This window comes from Aspergillus chevalieri, chromosome 6, assembly GCF_016861735.1.
Source record: "Aspergillus chevalieri M1 DNA, chromosome 6, nearly complete sequence".
NCBI lineage: Eukaryota > Fungi > Ascomycota > Eurotiomycetes > Eurotiales > Aspergillaceae > Aspergillus > Aspergillus chevalieri.
This window is the reverse complement of record NC_057367.1, coordinates 821,826-847,785: the sequence shown is the minus strand read 5'-3', so window position 1 is coordinate 847,785 and position 25,960 is coordinate 821,826. Positions and strand designations below refer to the sequence as shown.

General features: G+C 50.5%; 11 protein-coding genes across 11 annotated transcripts; 8 read left to right on the top strand and 3 right to left on the bottom strand.

The window, feature by feature from the left end:
* Positions 1-149: 149 nt before the first annotated feature.
* On the top strand, positions 150-616 carry ACHE_60292A (cysteine-rich PDZ-binding protein; the record flags this gene model as incomplete). Its single annotated transcript, XM_043281450.1, has 3 exons — positions 150-293; positions 353-476; positions 531-616. 3 exons carry the CDS (start codon positions 150-152, stop codon positions 614-616), a joined length of 354 nt encoding a protein of 117 aa, XP_043138928.1.
* Positions 617-859: 243 nt separating this feature from the next.
* On the bottom strand, positions 860-2,013 carry MRPL17 (mitochondrial 54S ribosomal protein mL46; the record flags this gene model as incomplete). Its single annotated transcript, XM_043281449.1, has 3 exons — positions 860-1,159; positions 1,222-1,895; positions 1,968-2,013. 3 exons carry the CDS (start codon positions 2,011-2,013, stop codon positions 860-862), a joined length of 1,020 nt encoding a protein of 339 aa, XP_043138927.1.
* Positions 2,014-2,443: 430 nt separating this feature from the next.
* ACHE_60290S (CAF1 family ribonuclease) lies at positions 2,444-4,234 on the bottom strand (the record flags this gene model as incomplete). The annotated part of the gene is made up of 5 exons (XM_043281448.1): positions 2,444-2,829; positions 2,880-3,516; positions 3,572-3,801; positions 3,854-3,946; positions 3,994-4,234. 5 exons carry the CDS (start codon positions 4,232-4,234, stop codon positions 2,444-2,446), a joined length of 1,587 nt encoding a protein of 528 aa, XP_043138926.1.
* A 411-nt stretch (positions 4,235-4,645) lies between these two features.
* On the top strand, positions 4,646-6,032 carry pex26 (the record flags this gene model as incomplete). Its single annotated transcript, XM_043281447.1, has 2 exons — positions 4,646-5,103; positions 5,162-6,032. 2 exons carry the CDS (start codon positions 4,646-4,648, stop codon positions 6,030-6,032), a joined length of 1,329 nt encoding a protein of 442 aa, XP_043138925.1.
* Positions 6,033-7,799: 1,767 nt separating this feature from the next.
* SFC1 (putative succinate:fumarate antiporter (Acr1)) lies at positions 7,800-8,940 on the top strand (the record flags this gene model as incomplete). The annotated part of the gene is made up of 4 exons (XM_043281446.1): positions 7,800-7,866; positions 7,919-8,016; positions 8,075-8,273; positions 8,327-8,940. The coding sequence occupies 4 exons, from the start codon at positions 7,800-7,802 to the stop codon at positions 8,938-8,940; spliced, it is 978 nt and encodes a 325-aa protein (XP_043138924.1).
* A 497-nt stretch (positions 8,941-9,437) lies between these two features.
* Positions 9,438-10,628, top strand: TWF1 (twinfilin; the record flags this gene model as incomplete). Its single annotated transcript, XM_043281445.1, has 4 exons — positions 9,438-9,456; positions 9,512-10,143; positions 10,204-10,455; positions 10,512-10,628. 4 exons carry the CDS (start codon positions 9,438-9,440, stop codon positions 10,626-10,628), a joined length of 1,020 nt encoding a protein of 339 aa, XP_043138923.1.
* Positions 10,629-10,918: 290 nt separating this feature from the next.
* Positions 10,919-11,245, bottom strand: ACHE_60286S (PHF5 family protein; the record flags this gene model as incomplete). Its single annotated transcript, XM_043281444.1, has 1 exon — positions 10,919-11,245. The coding sequence occupies one exon, from the start codon at positions 11,243-11,245 to the stop codon at positions 10,919-10,921; it is 327 nt and encodes a 108-aa protein (XP_043138922.1).
* A 302-nt stretch (positions 11,246-11,547) lies between these two features.
* Positions 11,548-12,810, top strand: ACHE_60285A (uncharacterized protein; the record flags this gene model as incomplete). Its single annotated transcript, XM_043281443.1, has 4 exons — positions 11,548-11,558; positions 11,617-12,151; positions 12,230-12,298; positions 12,367-12,810. The coding sequence occupies 4 exons, from the start codon at positions 11,548-11,550 to the stop codon at positions 12,808-12,810; spliced, it is 1,059 nt and encodes a 352-aa protein (XP_043138921.1).
* A 495-nt stretch (positions 12,811-13,305) lies between these two features.
* Positions 13,306-14,692, top strand: ACHE_60284A (alpha/beta fold hydrolase; the record flags this gene model as incomplete). Its single annotated transcript, XM_043281441.1, has 7 exons — positions 13,306-13,384; positions 13,489-13,541; positions 13,600-13,707; positions 13,759-13,868; positions 13,920-14,250; positions 14,300-14,351; positions 14,409-14,692. The coding sequence occupies 7 exons, from the start codon at positions 13,306-13,308 to the stop codon at positions 14,690-14,692; spliced, it is 1,017 nt and encodes a 338-aa protein (XP_043138920.1).
* A 1,277-nt stretch (positions 14,693-15,969) lies between these two features.
* Positions 15,970-16,680, top strand: ACHE_60283A (uncharacterized protein; the record flags this gene model as incomplete). Its single annotated transcript, XM_043281440.1, has 1 exon — positions 15,970-16,680. The coding sequence occupies one exon, from the start codon at positions 15,970-15,972 to the stop codon at positions 16,678-16,680; it is 711 nt and encodes a 236-aa protein (XP_043138919.1).
* A 7,853-nt stretch (positions 16,681-24,533) lies between these two features.
* ACHE_60282A (uncharacterized protein) lies at positions 24,534-25,213 on the top strand (the record flags this gene model as incomplete). The annotated part of the gene is made up of 2 exons (XM_043281439.1): positions 24,534-24,830; positions 24,947-25,213. The coding sequence occupies 2 exons, from the start codon at positions 24,534-24,536 to the stop codon at positions 25,211-25,213; spliced, it is 564 nt and encodes a 187-aa protein (XP_043138918.1).
* Positions 25,214-25,960: the final 747 nt, after the last annotated feature.

Genomic DNA, 25,960 nt, shown 5'->3' with positions numbered 1-25,960 from the left:
AGTGGTGGCTCTCTCCTTCTAATTAAGGCAGTATAAAGCGGTGGCGTCATACCCGAATCGCATTTCCCTAGATAATTACCACCACAACCTCACCTCCTCTCTTTCTCCCTACACATAACCCCCAGAAACGAAAATATAAAAACAACAAAATGGTCTGCTCGAAATGCCAGAAAAAGCTTAAATCTACCGAACTCGCGACCCCGGGCGTAAAACGCAAGAGCGAAATGTACTACGGCTCGCCCGCGACAAGTGGCGGTTCTAAATCGACCTTGGGGAGTACTGGTGTTTCGAAGGCATGCACCCTTTTTTCTTGATATATGATGCTAAATAGAGATGGTGCTAATAGGAATAGAATAAACTGTTGAGCTCGAAGGCGAAGAATCCGTATGCTGCTTATGCATCTTCGTGTGAATCATGCAAGACGAAGACGGAGCAGGGGAAGAAGTTTTGTCAGCGGTGTGCTTATCAGAAGAATGGTATGTCCCTATAAACATTATGAGGTCGCTATAGCTAGATGCTAACGCGTACAGCCTGTCCGATGTGTGGAAAGAGTCTGGCTGCAAAGTCTTCCAAGGAGCAGCCGATTGTCCAAGGGCAAAAGTTCAATCTGAAGTGATGCGCCTACATTTACTTATTTGACATCTTTTGGCATATATGTCATGGCGTTTGGAGTCTATAAGGGGGATGCTGGCATAACGAATCTTGATTGAATTTTGCAAGTGTAAAGAAAAAACTAGTTATACATGTCATACTCCATAATAGTATATGCATTCAGTGTCCATCGTCAAACGACAATAGCCATTAGACAAGTGAAACAACCTCCGCTCTATCAACACAACGTTCCATGGATATGCAAGCATTACCGTTCGGCCAGCATATCTCTGATGTTGCTCCAGTATTCCCGCAGCACGAACTTCGGGATCTCATCCTTGGACACCCACTTGAAGTCTTTGAGGTTCTGGACGTTTCCGTTCAAATCGGCCTGGCCCGTCATGATCCGGCCCTTCATGAAGAAAGTCTTTTCACCAAGGATTGTTCGGCCGGTCTGGTCGGGCTTCGGTTGTCGGGCGTTGTAGACGTGGTGGCCGACGGGGTGGTAGCCAACCATCCAGGTGTTCATGTTGACTCCGGCAGATTGTGCGAGGGTACGTTCAGCGGCCTATAAGTATAAACCGTTAGATACGGTACAAGTTCATCAGCTAATCAGCTGGGAAAACCCACCATTCGAAGATCCTCACCCGTCTCCACAGGAGAACTAGGCAACTTCCAGTACCCATCCTTATGCTGCACAAGCAGATACAGCGTCCTCTGCAACAACCGGTTCAGACTCTTCTGATCACCCTTGGTATCCGCCTCCGTCACCCGCGGGAACGGCCGCGGAATCTCCTCTTTCTTACTCGTATCCTGCGAAGTAGCATTGGCCGTCTCCTCGGCATCCTTCACCAGCGCCTCGACCATATGCTCCGGCTCCGACTCCTTCGACCCAACCAGCAATTCGTCGTTCCATGCGTCTTTCGAGTACGCATTGTACTTGCCAATGTCCCGTGCGGGGGTCTGGCGCTCGCGCACCCGCCGCTTCCAGTCCTCGTCGGCGGGGGTTCCGGGCTTGAAGTAGAAGTATTTCGTAAAGGGGAGGGCGAGACGCTCGTTCAGGCGCTTTTGGTAGAAGAAGTAGGACTTTTCGAAGGGGGTCAGATCGCGGGTGATCTGGGGCGGGCGGGAGAGGAGGACTCCGGCATTGATGATGTGGCTGGCGGACACGACGGGGTGGACGGGGGAGGCATTGATTGTTGAGGAGGTGGATTCTAGCGGCGTCGCAGCGGCTGAGGTGTAGTCACGGCGGACGAGGGTCTGTTGGCAGCTTCTGCATACTCTCGAGTCGACCACAGAGGGCCCTAAAATGAAGGTCAGTCCCCCGCGCAAAGTTTTCTCAACGGATGTGCAGAATGGAGAGTATTATAACGTACGCAGAGCCAACGCTATGCGCCGGGCACCATTGGATCCCGAAGACATATTCTTTGCCTTTAGCGGTGGTGAATTGGCCGGACTCTATTCTCCCAGTTCAACGCCGATAATTGAGGTTCGCTCAGAAAAGTTGGGCGGTCACCTGTCTACGGCACTATTCCCGAACTGGCTAGTGTACCATGACTGCCCGCCTTTTTCTTCGAAAAAATTCCGCCTCAACTTTCCTCTTCTTCTTTTTCTTCTCCAGCACCCATTCCTTATCATCACTGGAGAGAGATTTTTCTACGCCCGAGTGATCATTTAGCGGTGCTCAGATTGAGTACTTAGTCTACGTTTGCGGCTATTTCGCTAGCGGTACCTTCTTTACAGCCAAGGCGTACTGTTAGATAGATGCTGCGCACATTTCGTTGCCTTGCTGTAGTATTACGGTTTATGGTCTATCATGACATTCGTAGCTCGTCAAAGGGACGGCGTGTTTCTATCCAATGATGCACATCCGTTCTTCGGTGCCAAAAACACGAAGCCGGTTGCCGTACGCTTTCCAGAATTCCGCGTCAAATCGGGGGATCAATTCGCCGTTGTCCACCATTTTCCGGGTCTGGGGTGTCGTGGCTGCTGGGATACTGCTACTAAAGGTGTTTGTAGTCTCTTCGCATTGGAGAAGATCGAATCTTGTGCGCAGGTTTGTAGACTCTGTGGACTCTGCCGGTTGTGTCAACAGGGCTGTTCCAAGATACTTTGAGGTCCCTCCATGACGGAGTTGAGCGGACAGCTTGATGAATATCTGCGCTGTCAATAAACTGTCGTATCCCGCCTCATGATCAATCTTCCGGGAGTGATATTTGGAGTGTTGAGGGTGTACGGCTGTTCAAGTCAGTATGCTGTAGCCGCAATAGTAAGGAGCAGAAACTCACTCATCCTGGGTGTCGACGTCTTCAGCAAACTGTCATTTATCTCTGCCAAAGATGATATCGGGTTGATCGATCCACAGTCATGCGTGGCCATATACTTGGTGTCCATCAAGACCGGAAACATCTCATGAGCTGCGACCTGAAAATCCTCAACACGCTCCGGCAACGGCCCGAAAAAGCATCTATAAAAGTAAATCAAATCCGTAAACAGATTGTGCCCAACAATAACAGGCCGGTGGGTTCTCAACCGCTGCTTCAGTCTGTTCGCAAATTCCTTCAGAGATAACCCGGCTCTCGCGGGAGAATTCGCCATGACACCCATGAAGCAGCCTGGGTCCAGGCTTGATAGATCACTCCCGGCCAGCGCTTCTGCAATCCACCGGAATCCTTTCTGTTTCATCATCCTCTCTTCCTGGTACCTCATCCGCTGTTCTCGGACGGCCTTTTCCCGTGCTTCGTCGAACTCCAAGATCTGGATGAATGCAGGCTTGCCGACTGTCACCAAGGACGGATATTCTGTTTCAATAAGTTGGTGGACGAGCCTCTTCTGGAACCTGTTCAGGGTCGTAGGAAAGAACCCCCTAGGCTTGGGGTCATTCATGCGGGTTGGGGGTGGAATGTTCAAATAACTATCACGGCCCTGGTTGGACTGTCAGAAATGGATGCCTTCAGGGGTTGGGAGATGGCATGTCTACATTACCAAGAGCAAGCCAATCATCAACTAATTTTCGAACGGCTTCCAAGAATTCGAGCGACTCTTGATCCTGTTCTTTGACGTCTATTTTGAGACGACGTACCACCGGGCGATCACGCCGTTCCGTGGCTTTGGCCGTAGCCTCTTTCTCCTCGTCTCGGGAGAGATACTTTACTCCATTTTTGAAGTATGCATCCATGCTAAAGTTGTTCTCCAAAAGGAAATCGGCGGCTATTACTATCAGTGACTGTGACTTATCTAGAACCAAATCTACCAGGCTTACCACTGCTCTGAAAGGTGATATTCCTTTCCACTTCCAATCTGTGATCGATTGCCGGGCTGAGATACATATTATATGGCTTGAGGGTGTATAATCCTGCAAAAATTAGAACCAGCCGTGTTGCGCAATCTTGCCAGACCTACCAGTCGTAACATCCTCATGGCAGATCGTCAATCCAATCTGTAGAATTCGGAATTTATCAGCTGCACTCTTGGTCTCCGAGTAACGATCCTGCAATGACTGCGGTCCTTGGGCTGTTCCTTGCGACGTGATGCCATATGAGATACCGGAGAACTCAAAGTCCAACGAGACAAAGCAGCAGTTCGCCAAGTCATCTAGGATCCGGGGGAGATGGTATGGAAAGTTCTGCACAGTAACATCCATTTTGCAGCCCTAAGCTCTATTGAGGACAATGATATTGGCGAGTAGTAGTATTGACAGGTTCATGTGGAGAGGGAGATGTTTGATAGTGACAGTTCCGCGTCCGGAGGTAGACCGGTGACCATGGACCTTTTTTTGCAGTTAGCTAAGTTCTTAATATTTCTGTAAATAACTCTATATAGGACACTTACTTTTATTCTTTGCTCAATATGCTGGACTCCTGGTGTACTGTAGTCTCAGTCCCGTGACATCAGACCCCAGACTAACCCGAGCCGAGGGAAAACGAAAGCAAACCAATTCCGACCTGGGCGGACACGTTCACCGTCGCGATCCATGCTTCTTTTCTCTGATTGTGTTATTTTTCTTTGAATTGAACAACTAATTCCTCTATAATACAACTCACTTTCATCCACAATGGCCGACGATGCCACCCACCTGTCGGCTTCCCAGTCGCAGCTCTCGTCGTCATCCTCTTCCGCCTCGTCGCTATCCCCGTCGAAGCTCTGCTCCAAAACTTTCAAAAAAGCCTCACAACTGTACCTGACGCGTCGATTACACGAGTCGCTGACGGCGCTCGAACCCGTCCTCACTCCCTCGCAAATCCCAGACGACTCCTATGCGAACGGCGACGCCTCGACACCGCCGATTGCGGCGGCCCCGAGTACCTGGAGGATCAAAGTCTGGAACTTGTACATCACGCTGCTGAGCGCGATTGTTGATTTGGGGCCTGAGGAAGGGAGGAAGTTGTTTGGACAGAAGGAATGGAAGGCTGTCTCGTCGCAGGTGCGTGATGGGGGGATTTGGGAGACTGTTGTGCAGACGGGATACAGGGGTCTTGAGGGATCGGTGGATGCGGAGGTTGTTTATAACTTGTGGGTGCCAAAGGAGTATGAACGCTTGCTTTTGCTTAAGGCTAACTGTAATGTGCAGAGCGACCCTGCTGTTGAACCACTCTCCCTCGCAAGCGCTCAACCAACAGCGTCTCGAAACCTATCTGTCGTCGTACGGCCAGCCGAACCTGGATGTCGAAGGACATCTACGCAATGGCTCCGAGCATCGAATAATCCGACCTAGTGGTGGAACGGACACCCCGAAAGACCTAAACGCCAGGGTGAGAATCATCGAGCTGTTTACTCTACACATCCTTCCCCGGAACGAGGAGTGGGAATATGCAGCGGAGTTTATCAACCTGAGCGAGGTTCTCGATGAGGAAAACAAAGAGGTCTTCCTGCAAACTCTGGACAATCTCAAGGAAGAAAAGGAACAAGGAGAGCTACGCGCAGCAGCACTACAGCGCGAAAAAGATGCCGAGCTGGAGCGACAAATGCGTGAAACCGAACGTCGACGGGCCGAAGAGGAGCGCGTAGGGCAAAACGGTCACAAACAAACCCCTAGCGAAGTAGACTACGGCGTCGAAAAGAAGAACACAAACCGCGCATCCAAAGGAGGCAAAGGAACCCGCTCAACGGACCGACAATCTACCAGCAAAACCGGCAGCTCGTCAGGGCGAACGGCCTTCTCTCCACCATCGGGATCCAAGAACCTCAAGAAACCCGAAAAGTCGGAGTCACGGGCACCGAGCCGTGCCATTGGAAATGTCCTGCGGAACCTGGTGCAGTACATCTCGCGGATGGTATCCGGGAACCCGTTATCACTTGCTCGTCTGGTGTTATTCGTGCTGGGCATTGTAATGGCGCTGAGCAGGCAAGACGTGCGGGAACGCATCCGGCGCGTGACCGGGGCCGGTTGGCAGAAGGTCAAGGGGACTATTGGGATGGGCGTTAAGGTGAGCTATATCTGATATGTTGATAATGGTATGGCATGGTATGGTATGCTATAATATTTCCTTTGTATGTATACACGGCACTCTAGTAGTATGATTATTAGTCTTATGGAATATATACAAAGCTGCATATTTAACCGAATCGCCCTCCAGTCGGAAGCATCCCTGCCTCACGCAGACTGATTGATAAGAATAAGCATTAGCAATGTGGGGTGTCTTTGTTGCAGTAATGCTCCGTACTCCGTAGAATGCATTCGGTATGGATGATATCACACCCTGGATGACACTAATTATCGCTGTGGGAATTGTTATATAGCTAATAGGGAGAGTAATATCTATCTGCACATGCTTCATTATATGAAAGTCTCCGTAGATAGTCCCATGTCCATCTCGGGGTACTCCGTACATGCAGTGCACCGTCATCGTCATGTGCTGATGCGCCTGACAGCTGATTTCATGTGAATGCAGATGAAGATGCGATATCGGATGCTGTATCTGTACAGAGTACTGCAGATATCTCTATCTAGTGTAATTGAAGATTGTGCATAGTAGTAGTGGATGTAGCGGTGCTGCTATCCAACTATACTCGGAATAAGTCTACCCCGTACTCTACAAGCTGATGTACAACCAACACCAAGAAGAATAAAGAATTCCACAGGCAAAACATCTTTAATTCACTCCCTCCGATCCTAATCCTACAATTCACTATTTCGTAAAACCTTGACTCGCAGTCTCACAATCGCCATCCCCATCCATGGCAGACATCGGCACTTTCTCGCACTACCTCGGTTGAAAGTCAAGCCTGGGAAATGAATCTTTACCCAATGACCGGAAACTTCCGTTTTCGCAGAGATCCAACGCCGGAGATCAGTGGGTTCTGGATTCTGGAATCACGGAATTCAGTCAGCTGGTCTTTGCTTGTACTCCGTGCTATGCAGCAATATGTACTAGTTGTAGTAGTATGTTAGAGGGGTAGAAGGGAGCATGTGAACTCATACTGACTCCGGAATTGGGCAGGACGGAACACAGGATGGAAACTATGGATGCGCCAGACTCTATTCCGGAGATCTTATGATTAAATGATATGGTAGTCCCTCTGCCGAGGTGCTGTTGTATGCTACTTTCCTACTGTCCGGTCTACAATTGTGAGAGCACAGGGAACTACGGAGCTGTACAGTACACAGGGAGGACAGGACAGGACAGGATAGCACTTTATATAAAAGCTACTGTAAAACAGATATCTCAGGTGCATCGGGTAAATCTTCACACCCTGGGCTTCCGCTCGTCCAGCCAGCGGGCCTCCGCTTCCCCGTCTTGTTTTCCCTCTCCGCAGAGCGCATCCGCCACTGGAACCGAGAAGCCGCTGGTCTATGATCCTCATTCCCGAGATGCGCTGGTTATTAGTATAAGGGCGCTATCCTGTGAAAGATTGGAGGGGACACTTTTCGCTACTTTTTCTTTTTCTTTCTCTGTTCTCCGTTCGCCGGGTCCTCCGATTCCCTTTCTTATACTTTCCCGTGTCTATATACCTTGCTGTCTGCCGAGGGACAAGTCATCTTTCTATACTTCCGTATTCCTCCGGACGTGGGACTGCTCTACTGTTCTCCCTTTTCTTGCTCTTTCTTGTCTAAAAGAGATCGATTCGCAATTGGAATTGCCGCCTCTTGTCTTTTGTCCTCTTTCTCTTGGAATTTGTCATTCCATTCCAATCCCGCCACTCTAGCTCTGCGCTTCGGAGCTCATTAAACAATCAATTGCGCAATTGAATAATACACAATCTTGAATATGTCCGCAAAAAACGCACAGGGAGGTTCTGGCAAGAAGCCAACCTCCGCCGCCGTAAACTTGATCGGTAGATATACCCTGCGCATCGAAGCAATGGACGTCATACTAACTGACAACAGCTGGTGGTGGTGCCGGTATGATGGAAGCTCTCGTCTGCCATCCTTTAGATACTATCAAGGTCCGCATGCAGCTTTCGCGGCGGGCCAAGGCTCCTGGGGTGAGTACTGAGTCAAGCGTCATAGCCAATTGAGCAATGCTAACGGTTTCCTGCGCAGGCGAAACCCCGCGGATTCGTCGCTACCGGTGTTGATATCGTGAAGAAGGAGACTGCGCTGGGTCTGTACAAGGGTCTCGGAGCTGTCCTGGGTGGTATCATTCCCAAGATGGCCATCCGGTTTACCTCGTACGAATCGTACAAGCAGCTGCTGGCAGATAAGGAGACCGGTCATGTCACCAGCAAATCCACATTCCTTGGTAAGTCGTCCCCGCACACATTGCAATTGACTCGTGCTGACTGACTTCTCTAGCTGGTCTTGCCGCCGGTGTGACGGAAGCCGTGGCCGTCGTCAACCCCATGGAAGTGGTCAAGATCCGTCTGCAAGCCCAACACCACAGTCTTGCCGACCCCCTCAACGCTCCTAAGTACCGCAGCGCCCCACACGCGCTCTTCACCGTCATCAAGGAAGAAGGCTTCAGCGTCCTCTACCGCGGTGTCTCCCTGACCGCCCTCCGACAAGGAACCAACCAGGCCGCCAACTTCACGGCCTACTCTGAACTCAAGGCGCTCCTGCAGCGCGTGCAGCCCGAATACAGCAACACCCAGCTCCCCTCGTACCAGACGACCATGATCGGCCTGCTCTCCGGTGCTGTCGGTCCCTTCTCCAACGCCCCCATTGATACCATCAAGACCCGTCTCCAGCGTACCCCGGGTACGCCCGGGCAGTCTGCTGTGACTCGTATCTTGGTGATTGCCAAGGATATGTTCAAGACGGAGGGTGCTTCTGCGTTCTACAAGGGTATTACCCCTCGTGTGATGCGTGTGGCTCCTGGTCAGGCCGTCACTTTCACCGTGTATGAGTACCTGAAGGAGAAGCTGGAGAAGTCGAATTGGTCGCTTGTGAGGAACACATATGAGGAGTAAATGAATGAAATAAAAAAAATCACGAGAAAAAAAAGAAAGGTGTGGGTGTGTCTTTCGAGCATTTGATACCATTGAGCATGGTGGCGTTCTCGATTGCGATCTGACTTCATATATATTGAGCCTCGATTTGTGAGGATATGCTTGTTTTAGAGGCATCAGATCCAAATTTGTATATATTTCGTTTCTTGTTTGTGTACCATAGGGTCAACTTGGATATTGGATTCACTGTGGTTCTGTAGTCAGCGGTTCTCAATGTGAGATGAACATTCAGCAAAACAATAGAGCAATACTTGATTCAGATAGCAATAGATTCTGTTATTAGACTAATATAGGTATCGATGCTCATGCCCGAACAAGTGTCAAGTTCAACTCCTGAGATCCCCAGAGGTATATTTACCCCGCCGATTCCCCTTCACCGCTTGACCTCCGACAACCACGCAGACTGACACAGACAGTAACACTACACCGCAGACTGCAGACTGCCAGGAACCGTCAAGATGCAGTCCGGAATCTCTGGTGGGCATTAGTGTTCTTCTATACAAGCATACGATATACTAATCAAACAATGCAGTCACCCCCGAACTCCACGACGCCTTCACCACCTTCACCAGCGACTCCTCCCTCTTCTGTCTCCCCATCACCATCACCTCCGAAAGTCTAACGCCTCTCCCTGCAGTCCCCTCTTCATCCTCATTCAACGCTTCACTCTCGCAGCTCTCTACCATCCTCAAACCCCAAACCCCGATCTACCTACTCCTCCGCCGCGATGACAGCTCCCTCGTCGCGCTGACCTACATCCCCTCCAACGCACCCGTCCGCGCAAAGACCCTCTTCGCTTCGACGCGGGCCACGCTCGTCCGTGAATTGGGCAGCGAGAAGTTCTCGACGACCATCTTCGCTACCGAGGAAGATGAAATTGTCGGCGAGAATGCCTGGAAAGAGCGGGATGCGGAGAAGAGTGGGAAGACTGGCGGGAACGGGTTTAGCCGCGAGGATCTGATGGGTGATAAGGAGAGGGAGTTGGAGTTGGTGCGGAGGGCTGAGGAGGAGGCGAGGAGTGGGACGTTGGGGAGGGATATTGGGATTGGGGGGTCTGTGTCTGTGGGAGGTGGCATCCCGAGTAGTATGAGGGTTCAGATGCCTGCGGATGAGGACGCCAAGGCTGCGCTTACGGGGTTGCAGGCTGGCGGTCTTGTGCAGTTGGTAAGTCATTACATTCCACTCTTTGAGCTATTTCCTGTGACAGATAAGCTAATGGTACAGGTGGTTGATGTGAAAACCGAGACGCTCAAGCTGGCCGGTTCGGAATCCGGCGTCGACCCCAATTCTGTCCAGTCTCATATCTCGCCATCTTCGCCTCAGTACACTTATTATCATTACCCTGACTCGGATGCGGTCATCTTCATCTATACCTGTCCGTCCGGTTCGAAGATCAAGGAACGCATGTTGTTTGCCAGTTCCCGTAACAATGCCCTCGCCATTGCTGGCGAACAAGGACTGAAGATCGCTAAAAAGGTATGCATTGCATCTGCATCGTTGAATATAAAATATCATTCTCTAACAAGTCACAGATCGAGGCGTTCGGTCCCGATGAGATCTCCGGAGATCGACTGCGTGAGGAAGTTTTCCCGCCGCAGGACGAAGGACCGAAGCGCGGGTTCGCCAGACCTAAGAGACCCGGCAGGTAAGGGCGAATCGACTTGTTCCATAGATAGCATGGAGGTGGACCGTGAATTGCATATCTCGTATCGTTGTGGAAGACGCCCGTAGATTCTGTAGTCACCTATACATAACTCCGCACCGCACTGCACTAGCTATGGGGTATAACGCAGAAAAGGAACTGTAGATTTGTGACATATCCTCCCCACAGCGACGAACGCTGCAAATACTCGACTCGATCGATTCGATTCGACACGTCTCTTGACACCGCTCGACATCACGCAAGACCCAACAAAACGGAACCAAAACAGGGTCAACGTCATTGATTCCGAAAACTCTTTTTTTGATAAAACAAATCCGTCCTCGAACTTCCCAAGTTTATAATCTTCGGACACCCATCCCGATCCTTCTCCAGACGCGTACACTCGAAGCAATAGAAGGCATCGCTGATTCCCTCGCCACCGCAGACAATGCACTTATTCTGGTAGTTTCCGAAAGAGCATTCGTCGCAGATGCGGACGAGGGTGGTCGGGCGCACGTAGGAATCGCAGACGGGGCATTTGCCATCGCATTTGTCGCAGAGACGGCCGATGGAGATGCCGGGTTGCTTGCGGCACATGACGAGGTCGGGGTGGTGGCGGGACATTTTGGTTCAGTATTCAAAGTAGGACTGTCTAGTTATAGAGAAATGGGGGGAGAGGAGAGAGGTGTTGAGTAGAGAGAAAAATAGAGGTGTCTGTAAAGTAGAGAGAAGTGAAGAGAAGACGTTGAAAAAAGGAAGCAGAACGGTGAATGGCCCGTGCGCGGCTCTTTTTGGATGCGACGGAAGTCAGTTCGACATACTCCGATCTCGACATTCTTACTACTTTCTTTTCTTTTCTATTCTACAACTTCTCTCCATAATATCTCTGTCGCCTATCATTCTTACTACTGGTTATTCCTGTTACCATGGCTGAAGGGTTCGTCATCTCGATCCCCCCTACGAACAGCTAGCTAATCAGTGCCTGCATGGCATAGACTCGCATCAGCCGTCTCAATCCCCGACCAAAACACCATCTCCTCCCCTCCGGCAGAACCCACCCTGAAGCGCAAGTCGTCGATCACCGATCCCGACGCGAAACGTCGCCGCTTAAGCTCCCACTCCCACGGCCCCTCCAACGATGCGGATGCGAATAGCCACGAGAAAGAGAACCTCGAATCCGGTGCAGATGAGCAGGAGCGCAGATCATCTGCAGGGGTAGTGACAACCAAAACCGAGACAGTATCAGAGAAGCCTGCCCCGGAGAAAGACGAAGGGAGGGAGCAAAAACAACGGGGCAGAGGACGACGGGATGAAGAGCGGAAACGCGGTCAGCGGTTATTCGGAGCGCTGCTGGGGACGCTTTCTCAGAGCTCGAATTCGACTGCTCAGCGGCGACGCGCGGATATTGAGCGGAGACAGCAGGATAAGCTCAAGCTGCAGGATGAGGAGTATGATGAGTTGAAGAAGAAGCGGCGGGAAGAGAGACTTGTGATTCGGAAGAAGGAGCAGAAGCTTTATGAGGAGGAAGCGGTGGGTTTTTTTTTGTTTTTTCTTTTTTTACATTCGAGGTACTGTATATGGAGTGCTGACGGATGTTTACTTTTTCAGATGCGCACCCGGCATTCGAATTTGTTAGCAATGGCTCGTTTTTTAAAGACCAGGACAGAGCCGGTATTGGTATGTATCATGAGAACTCAGCACACCGCAATGGTACATGTCTGGATTCTGACATATCTCGTTCTCAGTACTACAAGCCGTGGGAGCTACGACGCGAAGACGAAGGTATCATCCAGGATCAAATCGAGGACGCAGAGAAAACGGTCGCCCGAGAAGTCGCCGAGTTCGAAGCCCGTTATCCACCGCCACAGCAGACCGAAGAGGAGAACCCGCCAGAAACAAAACCGAAACCCCAGGCAGGGCAAGAAGTGGAGGAGGACAAACCAGCGGACCACCCGGCCCCAGTGGCCGAAGTCGAATCAGAACGCAAGAATGAGACCAGGGAGCCCCAGGAGACAACGCATGAGGCATCAGACAGGGTGGATGCTGAAACTAACCGCGATCAAAGCTCTGAAGAGGATCCTCACACTAGGACTAACCATGAGCCACAACCTGATCCTAGCGAAGCCGACCATCCGGACGACGGCGGTGAGGTCGTCGAGGAGGACAATGAGGACACGGTGATTTATTAATTAGTAAAAAAATGTACAAGTTCACTAGTAGTACTGCAGAGAAAATCATGTATTCCTACTGTACAAGTACTCTGTACTCCGTAGCAAGCTGCATAACCGACCAGGCCATACCCGTAACCGAGGCATATCAGGCCGTAGTATTCATTCCCAACAACGCCTCACGTTGCCTTAATTGTCACATCACATTCCCCCCTTCCCATTCTGGACCAATTCCGATGCATAATAGTATATAGCCCTGTTATTTTCCGCTAACCACCGTGATTCGCCTGGACAGTGCAGTACTTTTTTAATCGTATGTATCGTCTGCCTGACGTATTCACGTGATCGACAGCTGGCGGGGGCGTCATCTTCCAAGTTGCTGTTTTGCTATAAATACGCCAAAAGTCGGTGGTGGACAGCGTTCCTTGACCGGTTTTTGTTCTCTTTGCTGTTTTCTCTCTCTTTGATACTCTCCTTTTTTGATTCATTGTTGTTCCTCTTTTCGCATTCTCAATCATGATCGTGGACAAAATCGATGTATTAGGGGATCCTCGGGTCGAGCAGCGATCCGCATATGTCAATGGCAAACAATATGGTAGGTCGGACTTTGTTGTACGGGATATAGGGGAATTGTAGCAGCAAGGGGGAACTATCGTGTCAATGCTGGCATTTCAACGAATCAATGCTAACGGTATACAGGATATCTGTACAGTCAACCGGAATCGGGGGAGAACCGGGGGACAATTGTTCTCGTTAGTCTCCTTTGTCACCTTGTTCCATTGGGAATATCGAATGTTAACATGATGATAGCTCCATGGCTTTCCCGACTTGTCAATGGGATGGCGGTATCAAATCCCCATGTTGCTGGAAATGGGTCTCCGGGTGATTGCTCCAGATTGTCTCGGATACGGCAAGACAGTGAGTGTTGTCGATGCAGATGCATACAGATCGATATACTGACTCGAACAGGACGCTCCCAGAGATTTAACACAATACTCCCACAGACGCTGCGCAGACGATATCAAAGAGCTCGTCCGCCAACTCGGAGTACATAAGATCATCCTCGCGGGGCATGACTGGTACGTCTTCATATCTGCCTTGCTCCGATTAACGATTCTAACACCATGCAGGGGCGCAGCATTGGCATACCGCGTTGCCCTCTGGCACCCCGAACTCGTCACACACCTCATCACTCTCTGCGTACCATTTGCTGCTCCGACACGGAGATACACTCCCCTTGAAGACTTTGTTGCCACAATCGCACCACATTTTGCCTACCAACTGCAATTTCGGAGTCGGCAATTGGAAGATGCTATTCGTACAGAAGGGGACATGAAAAAGTTCCTGTCTGCGCTGTACGGAGGCAGGACGGATGATGGGCAAGTAGGGTTTTATGTAGAGGAGGGTGTCATTCTACAGAATCTGCTTCGGCTGCGACCGTCGAAATTACTGAGTGAAGAGGTTAGTATCATTCCATTCAGGGTTGTATTGGTTGTGCTAACAGTTGCAGGAACTTGACTACTACGCGCACGAATTCTCCCGAAATGGTCTTGCCGGTCCATGTACGTCTCTACCCTTTCCCCCCCCCCCCCGAAGAAAGATAATGCTAACAAAAACAGTAAACTGGTATCGCACCCGCGAAATCAACTACAAAGAAGAACTCTCCATCCTCAATCAACATATCACCGCCCCCGTCCTCTTCATCCAAGCCCAACGAGACTCAGCCCTCCCCGCCCACCTCGGCGCGGGAATGACCAGAACCATCCCCCATCTCACCCACCAGCAAATCAACACATCTCACTGGGCGCTTTGGGAGCGTCCCAAAGAAGTCAATGAGATCATTGCGTGGTGGTTGGAAGAGATTGTCTTCTCGGAACCCAGGCCGAGATTGTTTAAATTATAGTGTGCTTGTGCTATAGGTATAAGTTTCTGCATTTTGTGCTTTGGGGTTTGTTTGCATTTGCGCGTGTCTTGTCTACCTTCATCTTGTCATCTTGGCGTTTGTGTGCATGGGTCTTGTGTTATTATATAGGTGCAACTTACAAGTGTATTGATCTATCATGAGAGAATTGGGATATCTTTGCATTCGATTTCATGGTTCCTGGCTGTCCACCAACATAGCCAAAGAAATGGTATCAATGATATAATGACTTATCGAGCAGACACTCCGCCCTCGTAATGGAATGCGCGCACATAATTCCATATTTCCCAACGTTTTCCCAACGTCTATCCCAGACAATGAAAGGTGACCAGTAAGCTGGAAATGAATATCTAGGGATTGACTCGCCCATCCCTCCATGAGCTTCTTCCTGTCAAGAGAGTCCTTCATTCGTGACACCGCACAGATTAACCATATCCGAAACGCCATGACCCTCGTGACCTGGTGATAAATCTACACGATGCCCTCGGAGAGTTCAAGATGGCGTTCGAACAAACGGAAATTTCAACCGTTTCAGTAAAAGGCGTCGCCTATGCTGAAAATGTAGACACCAGGAGCAAGGGAACGCATACTTCGTCAGAATATATCGCGGCTTCCTAAGACACTATCTGCGATATTTGCCAGAGGATAAAGTCGTACGTTTTGAGTCGACGACGCGAACGTCGACTTGCCGGACAGGACAATTCTGGGTGTCCATGCTGCCCCAGCCTGTATCCTGCGTCTCACGGGCATGGGCAAAGAAGCAAGCAAAACACTTCGAGATCTTGAGGATGTCGACGAGGACAGAACAACAGATGCTAGAATAATGGTACACATTTGGCTGAGTGCACCCCAATTCGACAGAATTCGACAGATACATGGGAAACATAACATGGAGGATATTGAGTACTTTGCACAAATCGTGAGCAAGCCGTTACTTACACCTCAAATGAGTTGCAATCATATGGGCATCCTTACGGTGTATCCAAGAACTAAGAACACCTCGACGACGAGATACAAGGCTCTCAAGACCGTATTGAAAAACTTCAGAGACTGCACGCATTACGGCAAACCATCGCACGTCTCGAAGCTGAGATCGGCAATGTGGGAGCTATACCCTCCCCTATCGACTCGCGACATTCACGCTCGACTTCACACTACATAAGCGACAGGAATGGCTTCTTGATCTCGAATATAGCTCTCGTGGAGTTCCCAAAAAGTACGACACTGAAGCTCGCCAAATCCTCGCAGCAATCGGCAAAATGGATCCGGTGTGCCGGTATAGATGGATTCGTCACATCCGCGAGCAGCCAGAGGAGCGGCAGCAGGACATTGAGTCCTCATGGTCCTACTTTGAAGAGTGGACCCTCACACTTATCCAAGACGCAACGACGATCGAAGCGACAACCATGACCCAGCTCACACGATTACACCAAGCTGAAGATCAGGATCCTCGAGAATTCCATGCTCACCTGGATAGCCTCGAGCAGCATTTCCCTCGACAAGATGAGAAACAGCGAGCCTTCTTCTTTCTTTCGAAGCTCACGACGAACCTCCGTCGGTATATCCAAGGACATGTTATTCACCTTCCCACCAACCGAGATGAGATCGTGTCCTTGGCCACCCGTTTCTGGAACCTTTCGAAACCGGACCGCAAGCGAAAGGCCGAAGGGCCGCCGTCGGATCATATTCCTTCAAAGCGTGGAAGAGGTGGATTCCGAGGATCCCACCGAGGTCAGCGAGGCGGCCTCAACCGACCTTCGCACAACCCGCCGAAGGATAAGGACACTGACTACTCCGCCAATGCACGCCGAAACCCTATTGGAAGGGACGGTAAGCTGTTACGCTGCTATATTTGTGATAGCGAAGAACACCTCTCGCCCGACTGCCGTAAGCAGAACACTACCGCGCAGTCAGCCACTCAACAAGCACGACCACAGAACAATTCGGGAAATGGCCGCGAATCAAAGTAGACCCTGTGCCTTCGATTCGGCCGTATCAAGTGGGGACTGAGTCTCGTTTTCACGTCCGATCACGGTCAAAAACGATACCGAGACCCATGCAGATCTCGATAGTTGCGCTGAAGTTGATGTTGTCAGCTACGAATTCGTCAAAAACCATAGACTTGAACAAGCCAGATTGACGGCGCCTTTGATCACTGCCATCAACCGCCGCAAAACCCCAACGTACGGTATCTGGAGAGTCCCTATTACAGTTGTCGATTCCGTTAGCACCACACGCTCCTGCGAGCGTTCCTGTGTTGCTATAGACCGCGACCCGCGCCTGGAGGGAAGCCCTATCCTACTCTCGATGACAACACTTTGTGATCTCCGCATCCACCTTTCGGCGTGGAATCGAAAATGGTGGTTCGAAACCTCGGCAACCGAGCTCCTTCCACCGCATAAATTGCCAAGGCGTTGAGGAACCACGCCCATGTGTTCGCTGTTGTCAAGATGCCTGAAGAAGTGTGGCTTCCCCATGATGACGAAACACCGCAATCGGATACCGATCTACCTCCGGAACTCCAGCCATTCCGCGATGTCTTCTCGGCAGAACGGTCAAAGACCCTACCATCGCGAAAAGACACCGATCACGCTATCGACCTCGTCCACGACCAGTCACCCCGGTATGGACCGATCTATCCCCTTTCTCCGGCGGAGCTTCGCGAGCCTCTTCGGTATCTTGACAAAAACGTCTCCAACGGACGCGTACGGCCGTCGAAGAGTCCGCTGGTGCTCCGATTCTCTTTGTCTCCAAGAAAGATGGTGGTTTCCGCCTCTGCGTGGACTACCGCGGCCTCAACAAGGTTTCTATCAAAAATCTTATCCCTTGCCTCTCATTTCGGAGATCCTCGACCGGTTGTCTGGCGCCAAATACTTTAGCAAAATCGATGTCCAAGACGCCTATTACCGGATCAGTGGAAGACCGCGTTTCGCACCCGGTACGGCCATTTCGAATATACTGTCATGCCATTCGGACTCACCAATGCACCCGCGACCTTCCAGAACTACATCCATATCGCGTTACGGGGGCTTCTGGACCTCTTTTGTGTGGCATATCTTGATGACATTTTGATCTTCTCGAGCGACCGTGAATCACACACCAACCACCTGCATCAAGTCCTTGAACAAATGCGACAAGCGGAATTGTACGAAAAACCGACAAAGTGCGTATTCTATCAACATCAGGTGGAATTCCTTGGATATATTATCTCCCGAGAGGGTGTCTCAATGGATCCTCGTCGAGTAAACGCCATTTTTTCATGAAAGATGCCGCGAAGCTACCACGACGTCCAGGTTTTCCTTGGCTTCTGCAACTTCTACCGCCGCTTCATTCCAAATTATTCTCGCATTGCCCTGTCTCTCACGGACCTTCTCAAAGGGAGTGTCAACGGAAAGAAACGGAGGAAGGTTCAACTATCCTTGACCCAGAGGGTCGCCTTCCGACGCCTTGTTGCAGCCTTTCAGTCGGCGTTTCTGTTGCGTCATTTTGACCCGGAACGAATCGAGACAGATGCATCGATCCAAGGCATGGCAGGGATCCTGTCGCAACCCGACGACCAAGGGTTGTATCACCCTGTGGCTTTCTGGTCTCGCAAGTTCACCGGCGCCGAAATTCATTACGCAACGCCAGATCAAGAGCTTTTTGCTATTGTGTATTCCTTTAAGCATTGGCGCCATTATCTTGAAGGGAGTGTCCACCCTATCGAAGTTCTTTCAGACCATGGTAACCTCCGCACTTCTATGAAGCAACCAAAGCTCAACGGGCGCCAGGCACGTTGGTGTATGCTCTTTTCCCCGTTGATTTCGTGATCCGTCACCGTGCGGGAAAGACAAACCCTGCGGATGGTCCTTCGAGGAGGACGAACTCTGGCCTGGGGAACGCCCTGGGAGCTGAGTTGTTGACACCGTTACGAGAACGGATTGTCAGTGAAGAGGGTGTTGTTCCCCTCGACGCCGCTGTTGATTCCGGCAAAGCGCCGCTGAGGCAGGCTGCTACTGTTGAAGAAATCAAGGTCGTTGACCTTCTGGCCAGCAAATCCCAGTTTCATCCGCAGGATGAAGAGAGTTTTGATCCTCTCAACACCGCTGTTGATTCCGGTGTGAAAGCAGCTGACTGGGCTATCTGGGAGGACTTGGGTCGCGCCCAATACATTCCCCAGTGCGAGGTACAAGCTGCCGTTCCGACGGAGCATGTATACTCCCCCCAAGTTGGTGATCACTTGGAGAATCTGATCATGCGGTTGCAGACCCATGATGAAGGGACTCAGCGCCCAAAAGCCGCCGTAGCACAAGGGCTACCGGGGCATAAGGGCTGGGATCTCAGTCCCGAAGGACTTGTTCGATTCAAAGGACGATTGTACGTTCCTGCAGGAGCAAACCTTCGTCGGAAGCTTTTAGGCTTGTATCATGACGACGCTCTCGCCGGTCATTTTGGTATAAACAGAACGGACGAACTGCTAAGGAGAAAGTTACACTGGGTAAATCTCCAGAACGATGTCGCTGAGTATGTTCAAAGCTGTGCGGTATGCCAAGGGGCCCCAAAGCACCGCCCTCATGGTAAGCTTGAATCGTTACCGATCCCATCACGACCCTTCAGTGAATTATCGATGGATTTCATCACGGGTCCGCCACCGACTATTCAGAACGGGATCCCCGTTGACACGATTCTGGTGGTGGTCAATCGCTTCACGAAATGGTGTCTTTTCTTCGCCGTCCCATCGACGATTACGTCCGTAGAACTCGCCGAATTATTCCATACTGAGGTAGAATTGCGATTTGGCCCTCCGGATGATATTGTGTTCGACCGAGGGACTATTTTCACCAGCAAGTTCTGGTCGAAGCTCTGCTATCACAGTCATATTCACTTGCGTCTTTCAACAGCGTTTCATCCCCCGACTGACGGCCAAACGGAACGAATGTACCAAACGCTGGAACATTATTTGCGATGCTTTATTGATCAGGAATAATTAACATGGCCGAAACTGTTGAAATCCGCCGAATTCGCATGCAATAACGCCGTCAACGCCACAACTGGCTAATCCCACTTCATGTCACTCCTCGGATACTCACCCGACTTCCACCTGCGAATCGAGGACGGCCCGCTCAGAGAGGAGGTCCCGGCCGCGACCACTCGCGTCGACAAGCTTCACAAACTGCGTCAGAGACTGATCGACCACTGGCAGAAAGCCACCGGAACACAGGCGAGACGCTACAACAAAAGACACAAGGCGATAACCTTCCGACGACGCGATCTTGTCCCACTGTCCACGAAGAACCTCAAACTAAAGACTCCCGCTAAGAAGTTGGCACCGCGCTTCATCGGACCTTTCCGTGTATTGAACCCCCGTTGGCACCCAAGCATACCGACTAACACTGCCGGACCGGTACTCTCGCATCCACAATGTCTTCTATAGCTCACTACTAGAACCCTGGAAGCAGCGGGGAAAGCGAAGCGACAGCGAAGGCCTACCGATGCCCGAGCTCGAAGACGATGAAGAATGGGAAGTCGAAGAAATTAAGGCAGAACAGAAATTCGATGGTGACCTTCACTTTTTGGTCAATTTGAAAGGTTGGCCGTCCGAATAGAACCAGTGGGTTCCGGAAGCAGATATGGGTAACGCACAAGAAACGATCGCGAGATTCAGGCGTTCGCAGAAGAAAGGAAAGAAGAAAGGCCCACGCTCTTGATCTGTATTCTGAACGCCGTCCGAGGGCGTCCGGCACAGAGGAGATGATTGTAAAGGGAAAAGTCTTGGAAATTATTGGTCCTGTTATGTACCCTAAGCGCCGGTCAGATAAGGCACCCCGCACCAAGACCCCGCAATTAGGGCATGGAACCGCCGCCGATCAGAAGGGGGGGTGTTTAAAGGACCACACACACACATTCTGTATCTAGCTTCTCTTCCTCACGAATCAGTTCTGCCCCGATCCTGTTGCTTCGTATCGTAATCAATAGGCATTGTATCCCTACCTGGTCGACAGGCGTCCTACCTTGCGTTGTAGGATATTACACTTAGCTCAATGTGTGTTAATTTCTTAAGATACATGTGACTAACTATATCCAGAAAGTACTTAAACTAAGTCGGTGATGGTGGATTGCGTAAAGATCAACCAATACGTCATGTAAGAGTCCAGGGGGTCGGAGTTGGGCGTTCGCAGGGCCAAAGATGTAATCGAGGCACAAAGGGGGTTACAGTCCGAATATAAGCCATAGCCCAATGATCGCCCTCCATGGATTACGACTAACTACAGAGTAACACGGATTGGCTGGCAAACTTGGCCCCCACGCTAAGCCTTGCTTAGCACCTGTTTCTCGGCAGAAATTGACGTAACTCCTACGGGTAGGCGCTCGCACAGTTTATCCCTCTAGGCAAGACCCGAAGCTATTTGGGACGAGACACATCCTACGCAGGATCCGTTGACTTATAAAGGTATGGAAGGAACCCCTTCTGCACGGCCATCCTGCTTGCTTTACATATCGCCTCATCTACTCTATAGGCCTACAAGAACACAAGGGTTACGGTACATATTCATAGCGTTGCACACGATAATTTCAAACCCCCATCCGCTGAATCCACGGTTGAGATGTGCTGAGCCGCTATGAGAGTGAGACGACGATTCTGGCGCTGGGTCCTGTTCGGCTGGATACTAGACGCTATCTGGTCATGCTACAGAGAAAGAAAGGAAAGGAAGCGACGCAAATTAGAGGCCTCTCGCCCGAGGCTTTCTCAAACGCGCCGCAGCCGGTCACTCACGGTCGGATTCTCCGAAGGCCAGAACATCCAATCTCACAGTCGGCTATTCACAATGCTTCCGTTGGAGATTAGATTACAGATTTATGAATGTGTTCTGGGGCGTCGTACTGTTCATTTCAGGCGCCCGTGCCGCCCTGCCGCACCCGAAACAGTGGTACTTCAACCCTACTGGTGTAAGGTGAAGGGGGAGAAGGACCATCATGTTCAGCCTAGAAATGACTTAACTAAGGACGTGTATTGCGAGTTTGGTATGCCGCCATATAAGCATGCTCCGTCGCCCGCTCTGTTAAGGACTTGTCGCCGAATGTATGATTTCGGACGCACACATTTTGAAAGTTGGGAATGAATACTGACCGACACACCAGATACTGCGAGAGTATTGGTATATTATACTCAAATATTGTGCACATCCGTCAAAATTTAGAAGTTTTACGTGTATTAGAAGCCGTTCTTCCGCCACAGCGTTTTCTGTCTATCCGACGCCTTGAAGTCTCGTGCGAATTTGCAGATTTGTATTGGGGCTCATTTTGCGAATCTCTCAAACACCTGTCAAAATTAGAGTACTGTCAGATCTGGCTCTTTGGACGCGGACCTTCTGGGCTCTTAACTCCGAGTGAGTCATGTCAAGCTTTAGAGCCTCTGCTTATCATGCCGAGGATGCGTAAATTTCGGGTCTTTCTGGCTCTCCAGGACATCACAGACGTGGCAGAGAAATTCAGAGGTGCCCCATTCCAGCTGGGTCTATGTGAGCCCATTGCGATTCCAGTTTTTCTATGCTGTTGGGGCGGAGAACAGTGCGGAATATAATCTTATCTTTATCTACAGTACGTGCTGGCAAGCCTATGCTATATGATGTGGGATCTCTCGGATCGTAGCTCAAAAGGGAAATCGGGAGTCGATTTATTCTGGATGTCACGGGCTCAGAATAGTAGATAATGATGAACTAATATTCCTATCTAAACTATTGTAGCTATCGACGAGAATATCGAATCTGGAGAAAAGAAGAAGAGAAATCTATCTACAGGAGGAAGGGGATTTATCCATGTGGTGTGTGGCCACACTAGTGCTGTCTTTGTTTGCTTGTTCGGACAGCGGCGTTTGTTGATATCAGCAACCGAAACGGCGTTGAAGCGTTGAGCCGTCACAGCCTCATATCCACAGTCAATAAGGAATGGAGAGGCATCTGTTGATTCTGAAGGTAGTGCGGCCGCGGCGAAGTCAATCAAGGGTAGTAGTTCAGACCAGTTGCCTTGGTAGCGGTTGATGAAGGGTCCCAGACGGTTAACAATATGCTGATTCACAATCTCAGTCTGTCCATCAACTTGAGGCTTTGAGCATGATATGCTGTGGAGAGCTTCAGCCTCACTCCAAGAATGCGACAAAACTCATTCCAGAATGCTGACACGAATTGGGGTCCACGGTCAGATACAATAGTTGATGGAGGTCCTCTATGGCGGTAAACATCTCAATAAATATACGTGCAACATCTTCAGAGGTGGCAGCCTTTTTGCAAGGAATGCTGATAGGCCTCTTGTGTTACAACCTGGCTAGACCTCGGCATGGGTACCCAATGGGTAGAGGTCTCTGCCCATTGCCCATACCCATAGGCCCATGGGTACCAATGTAGTACCCATTTCCCGCCCATGGGTAGAAATCTCCGGCCATGGGTAACCCATCGATTCGGGACACCAGGGTGATTATAGGAATGAGACAGACATCACAACTTTCAGTGAGGGCTGGGGGCTAGCCACTCTGGAAGCCCTATCCACCTTGGAATCATTCGCTCTAGTCTCTTTGCCCACAAGTACCATAAGCAAGATCATGGGCGCTTGCTGGCATAGACACTGAAGTGGTAGATAGACGCACATTAAGCGGATGGACCCTCTTGGAGGTGCAAACCAGGAAGAGAGGTGGATGTCTACGAGCCCTTGCTTGCTCCTGGGATTTTTCAGACTCCTAGGAGCCCTGGCCTGGATTCTAAGGTGGCTGGTTCTGCTCTTGAGAGCTAGGAGCGCGCTCCCCCAGACAAAGGGTAATCTCTGGAGCGAATTGAATCTTCATGGGAGCTTAGTTTACCCCCCCCCCCGCTCTGCTCAGCCCCTACTCAGCGATCAGCTCAGGCTGCTCAGGTCGTGCTCAGGTCTACGCAGTGAGCAAAAAGCGGCGAGGGGTGAGCACTAAAACGGAAAGGGAAAGCCTTTGAGGTGTCCAGAAAATCAAGTATGTATGGTTGATGAACGACCAGCTAGAATAGCAGTATGGGGAATGAATGAAAGAAAAAAAACAAAAACGGAAATCAGAGGAAATTTCCTATTTCCTCCCCAAGTGTCCTAGCCCTAAACCATCAGTCACCGTGATGGAAGCTCTGTAAGATAATCTGGCAGCGTATCGGATTATGCATTCTTTAAGATGTAGCCAAATTTGTTTACACTCTTTGCTGTAGCTTCTGTTGATATTGTTGACACTATACTTAAGATTACGTGCATCTAGTAGAAGTTGTCGCTCATGGCATGTTGTCTTGTTTGTCTACCAGCACAGGTGTCCTGCTGCCTACCGTGCACAGTGGCAGTGGCAAAGTGCATGCGCTATCACACTGGCCTGTTTCATGAGGGCAAGCTGCCAATGACATGGCCCCTCGCTTTGGTCAAGTGGGCCAACTAACACCCTCTGAATGGAGTTTCACACCCTGGTGTGAGTGGCCATAGAATATCGCATCCCTTTATAGAGCACCCACGCTAGTCGCGCGAGCGCCAAGATTTCACACCACCTCGCACCTTTTAGGTGCCGTCACCCTACTATCGACCGCATGTAAGCCACACGCCGGCCGGTTAGTAGTTGGGTGGGTGACCACCAGCGAATCCCGGCTGTTGTATGTGCTCACCCTTTTTTTGTGATTCATTGGGTTAGTGAGTGCCCTTGCCGCCCCTAATACTTATGCTGCGGTATCTCCTTTGCATCGAAATTAGGACGGTTGTTTGACCCGGAGTAGATCGTATAAAGGGGCTAGCTTTCCTCCGGAATGAGCACCAAATGCCATCAGTCCAAACCACTTCGTCAGATCCTAAGTCAATGGCTTCTAGCATCAATTCCACGAGCGTGCCACCCGGCATGCTGCCGCATGACCCTTCTGTCGCAGCGTGCAACGTGACGAGAGGGCTATTCGATCTTGATAGTAATCTCTCCGCTTTTCGCATCACAGAACCACCTTGTCGATTCAGATTCCACGGCATCACCTACCGTATTAGGGTTAGCGCTCATGTGTTCTCGTGGCTGGATGACAACAACAATGAAACAGCTGACTCGCCAAAACCTCGTCTTCTTCTTCTTCAACGCGCTCTCTGTGATACGCAACCTGGGTGTTGGGAGGTAGCTGGTGGGGAGTCGAAGGTCAAGATCAGAGCCCCCGAAATGCTCTAGAACGCGAGGTTCAAGAAGAGACTGGCCTGCTACTGTCCCGGGTCACTCATGCTCTCCCGGTTCAGACCTGGAGGAGATTCAAGGGAAGGGAGTGGCACGAATGGGTTGGCCTTCCGTACATCATTGAGGTCTCCAAACGCGCAACTAGCCAAGATGTGCCTCAGCCGGTGATGGAATGGGAGGACGCAATACGACTGAATCCCGAAGAGCACCAAGCTTTTACATGGGCAACAGAGGATGAGGTGCGAAGTGGCAAGTACAAAATGTTCGGAAACCACAAGGAGGCTATCCTCGAGGCTTTTGCGACAGTGACTCAGAATCGCTCGGTGTAATGTCTGAGATCGGTGGATGGGGTGCAAATATGGTGATTTGAATGATGGAAGACACGCGAGAGTTGTGTGAACTCTCGAATCTTGCATAAAACTTCAGGATATTCTCCACGAATGTATCTCCTAGTATCTGCAAAACCAGTCTTCGTTATCGAGGAAACATGCACACGACCAATTTGTACCAACATGGGTGATATTGCGGGAAGGCTGGGGATAGATAGATTAGGAAGGGTGATTTGATGGTTCGAGAACCTCATCTGTACCTAATGCCTGTCCAGTTAACAAGTACATAAAACTATGCCCATTGAGAAAATACTGTATGCTCTGACAGGAGAACTTTGCCGCACTCCTTCGCGGCTCATGCGGCATCGTTCGTAGTCACTGTGATATCAACAGAGACCGAACCCGCAGCTTACCCGCTACGGAATAACTGTCAGCGACGGCGGAAAGACCATGGTTGTACATTGTCTTCAGATACAAAAGCGTGGTCTTTCCGCGCTGCGCGTTGCTGCCTTGGACATTACAGGCACGCTATACCCAGTTTGTTCTAGGGCTATTTCTGTAGTTACGGATATTTGTGCGTTTCATACCTCGGCGCATTTATTATGATCACAGCAGATTTACCGCTGTTGGTAACTAGCTAGGTATCCTGAATCCAGGAAAACAATACAATGGCAAGACCGGCCATCCTTGTTCACGGAACTGCCTCCATACCTTGTCATTTTCAGGCCAGACCCTCCGACGAAGCGT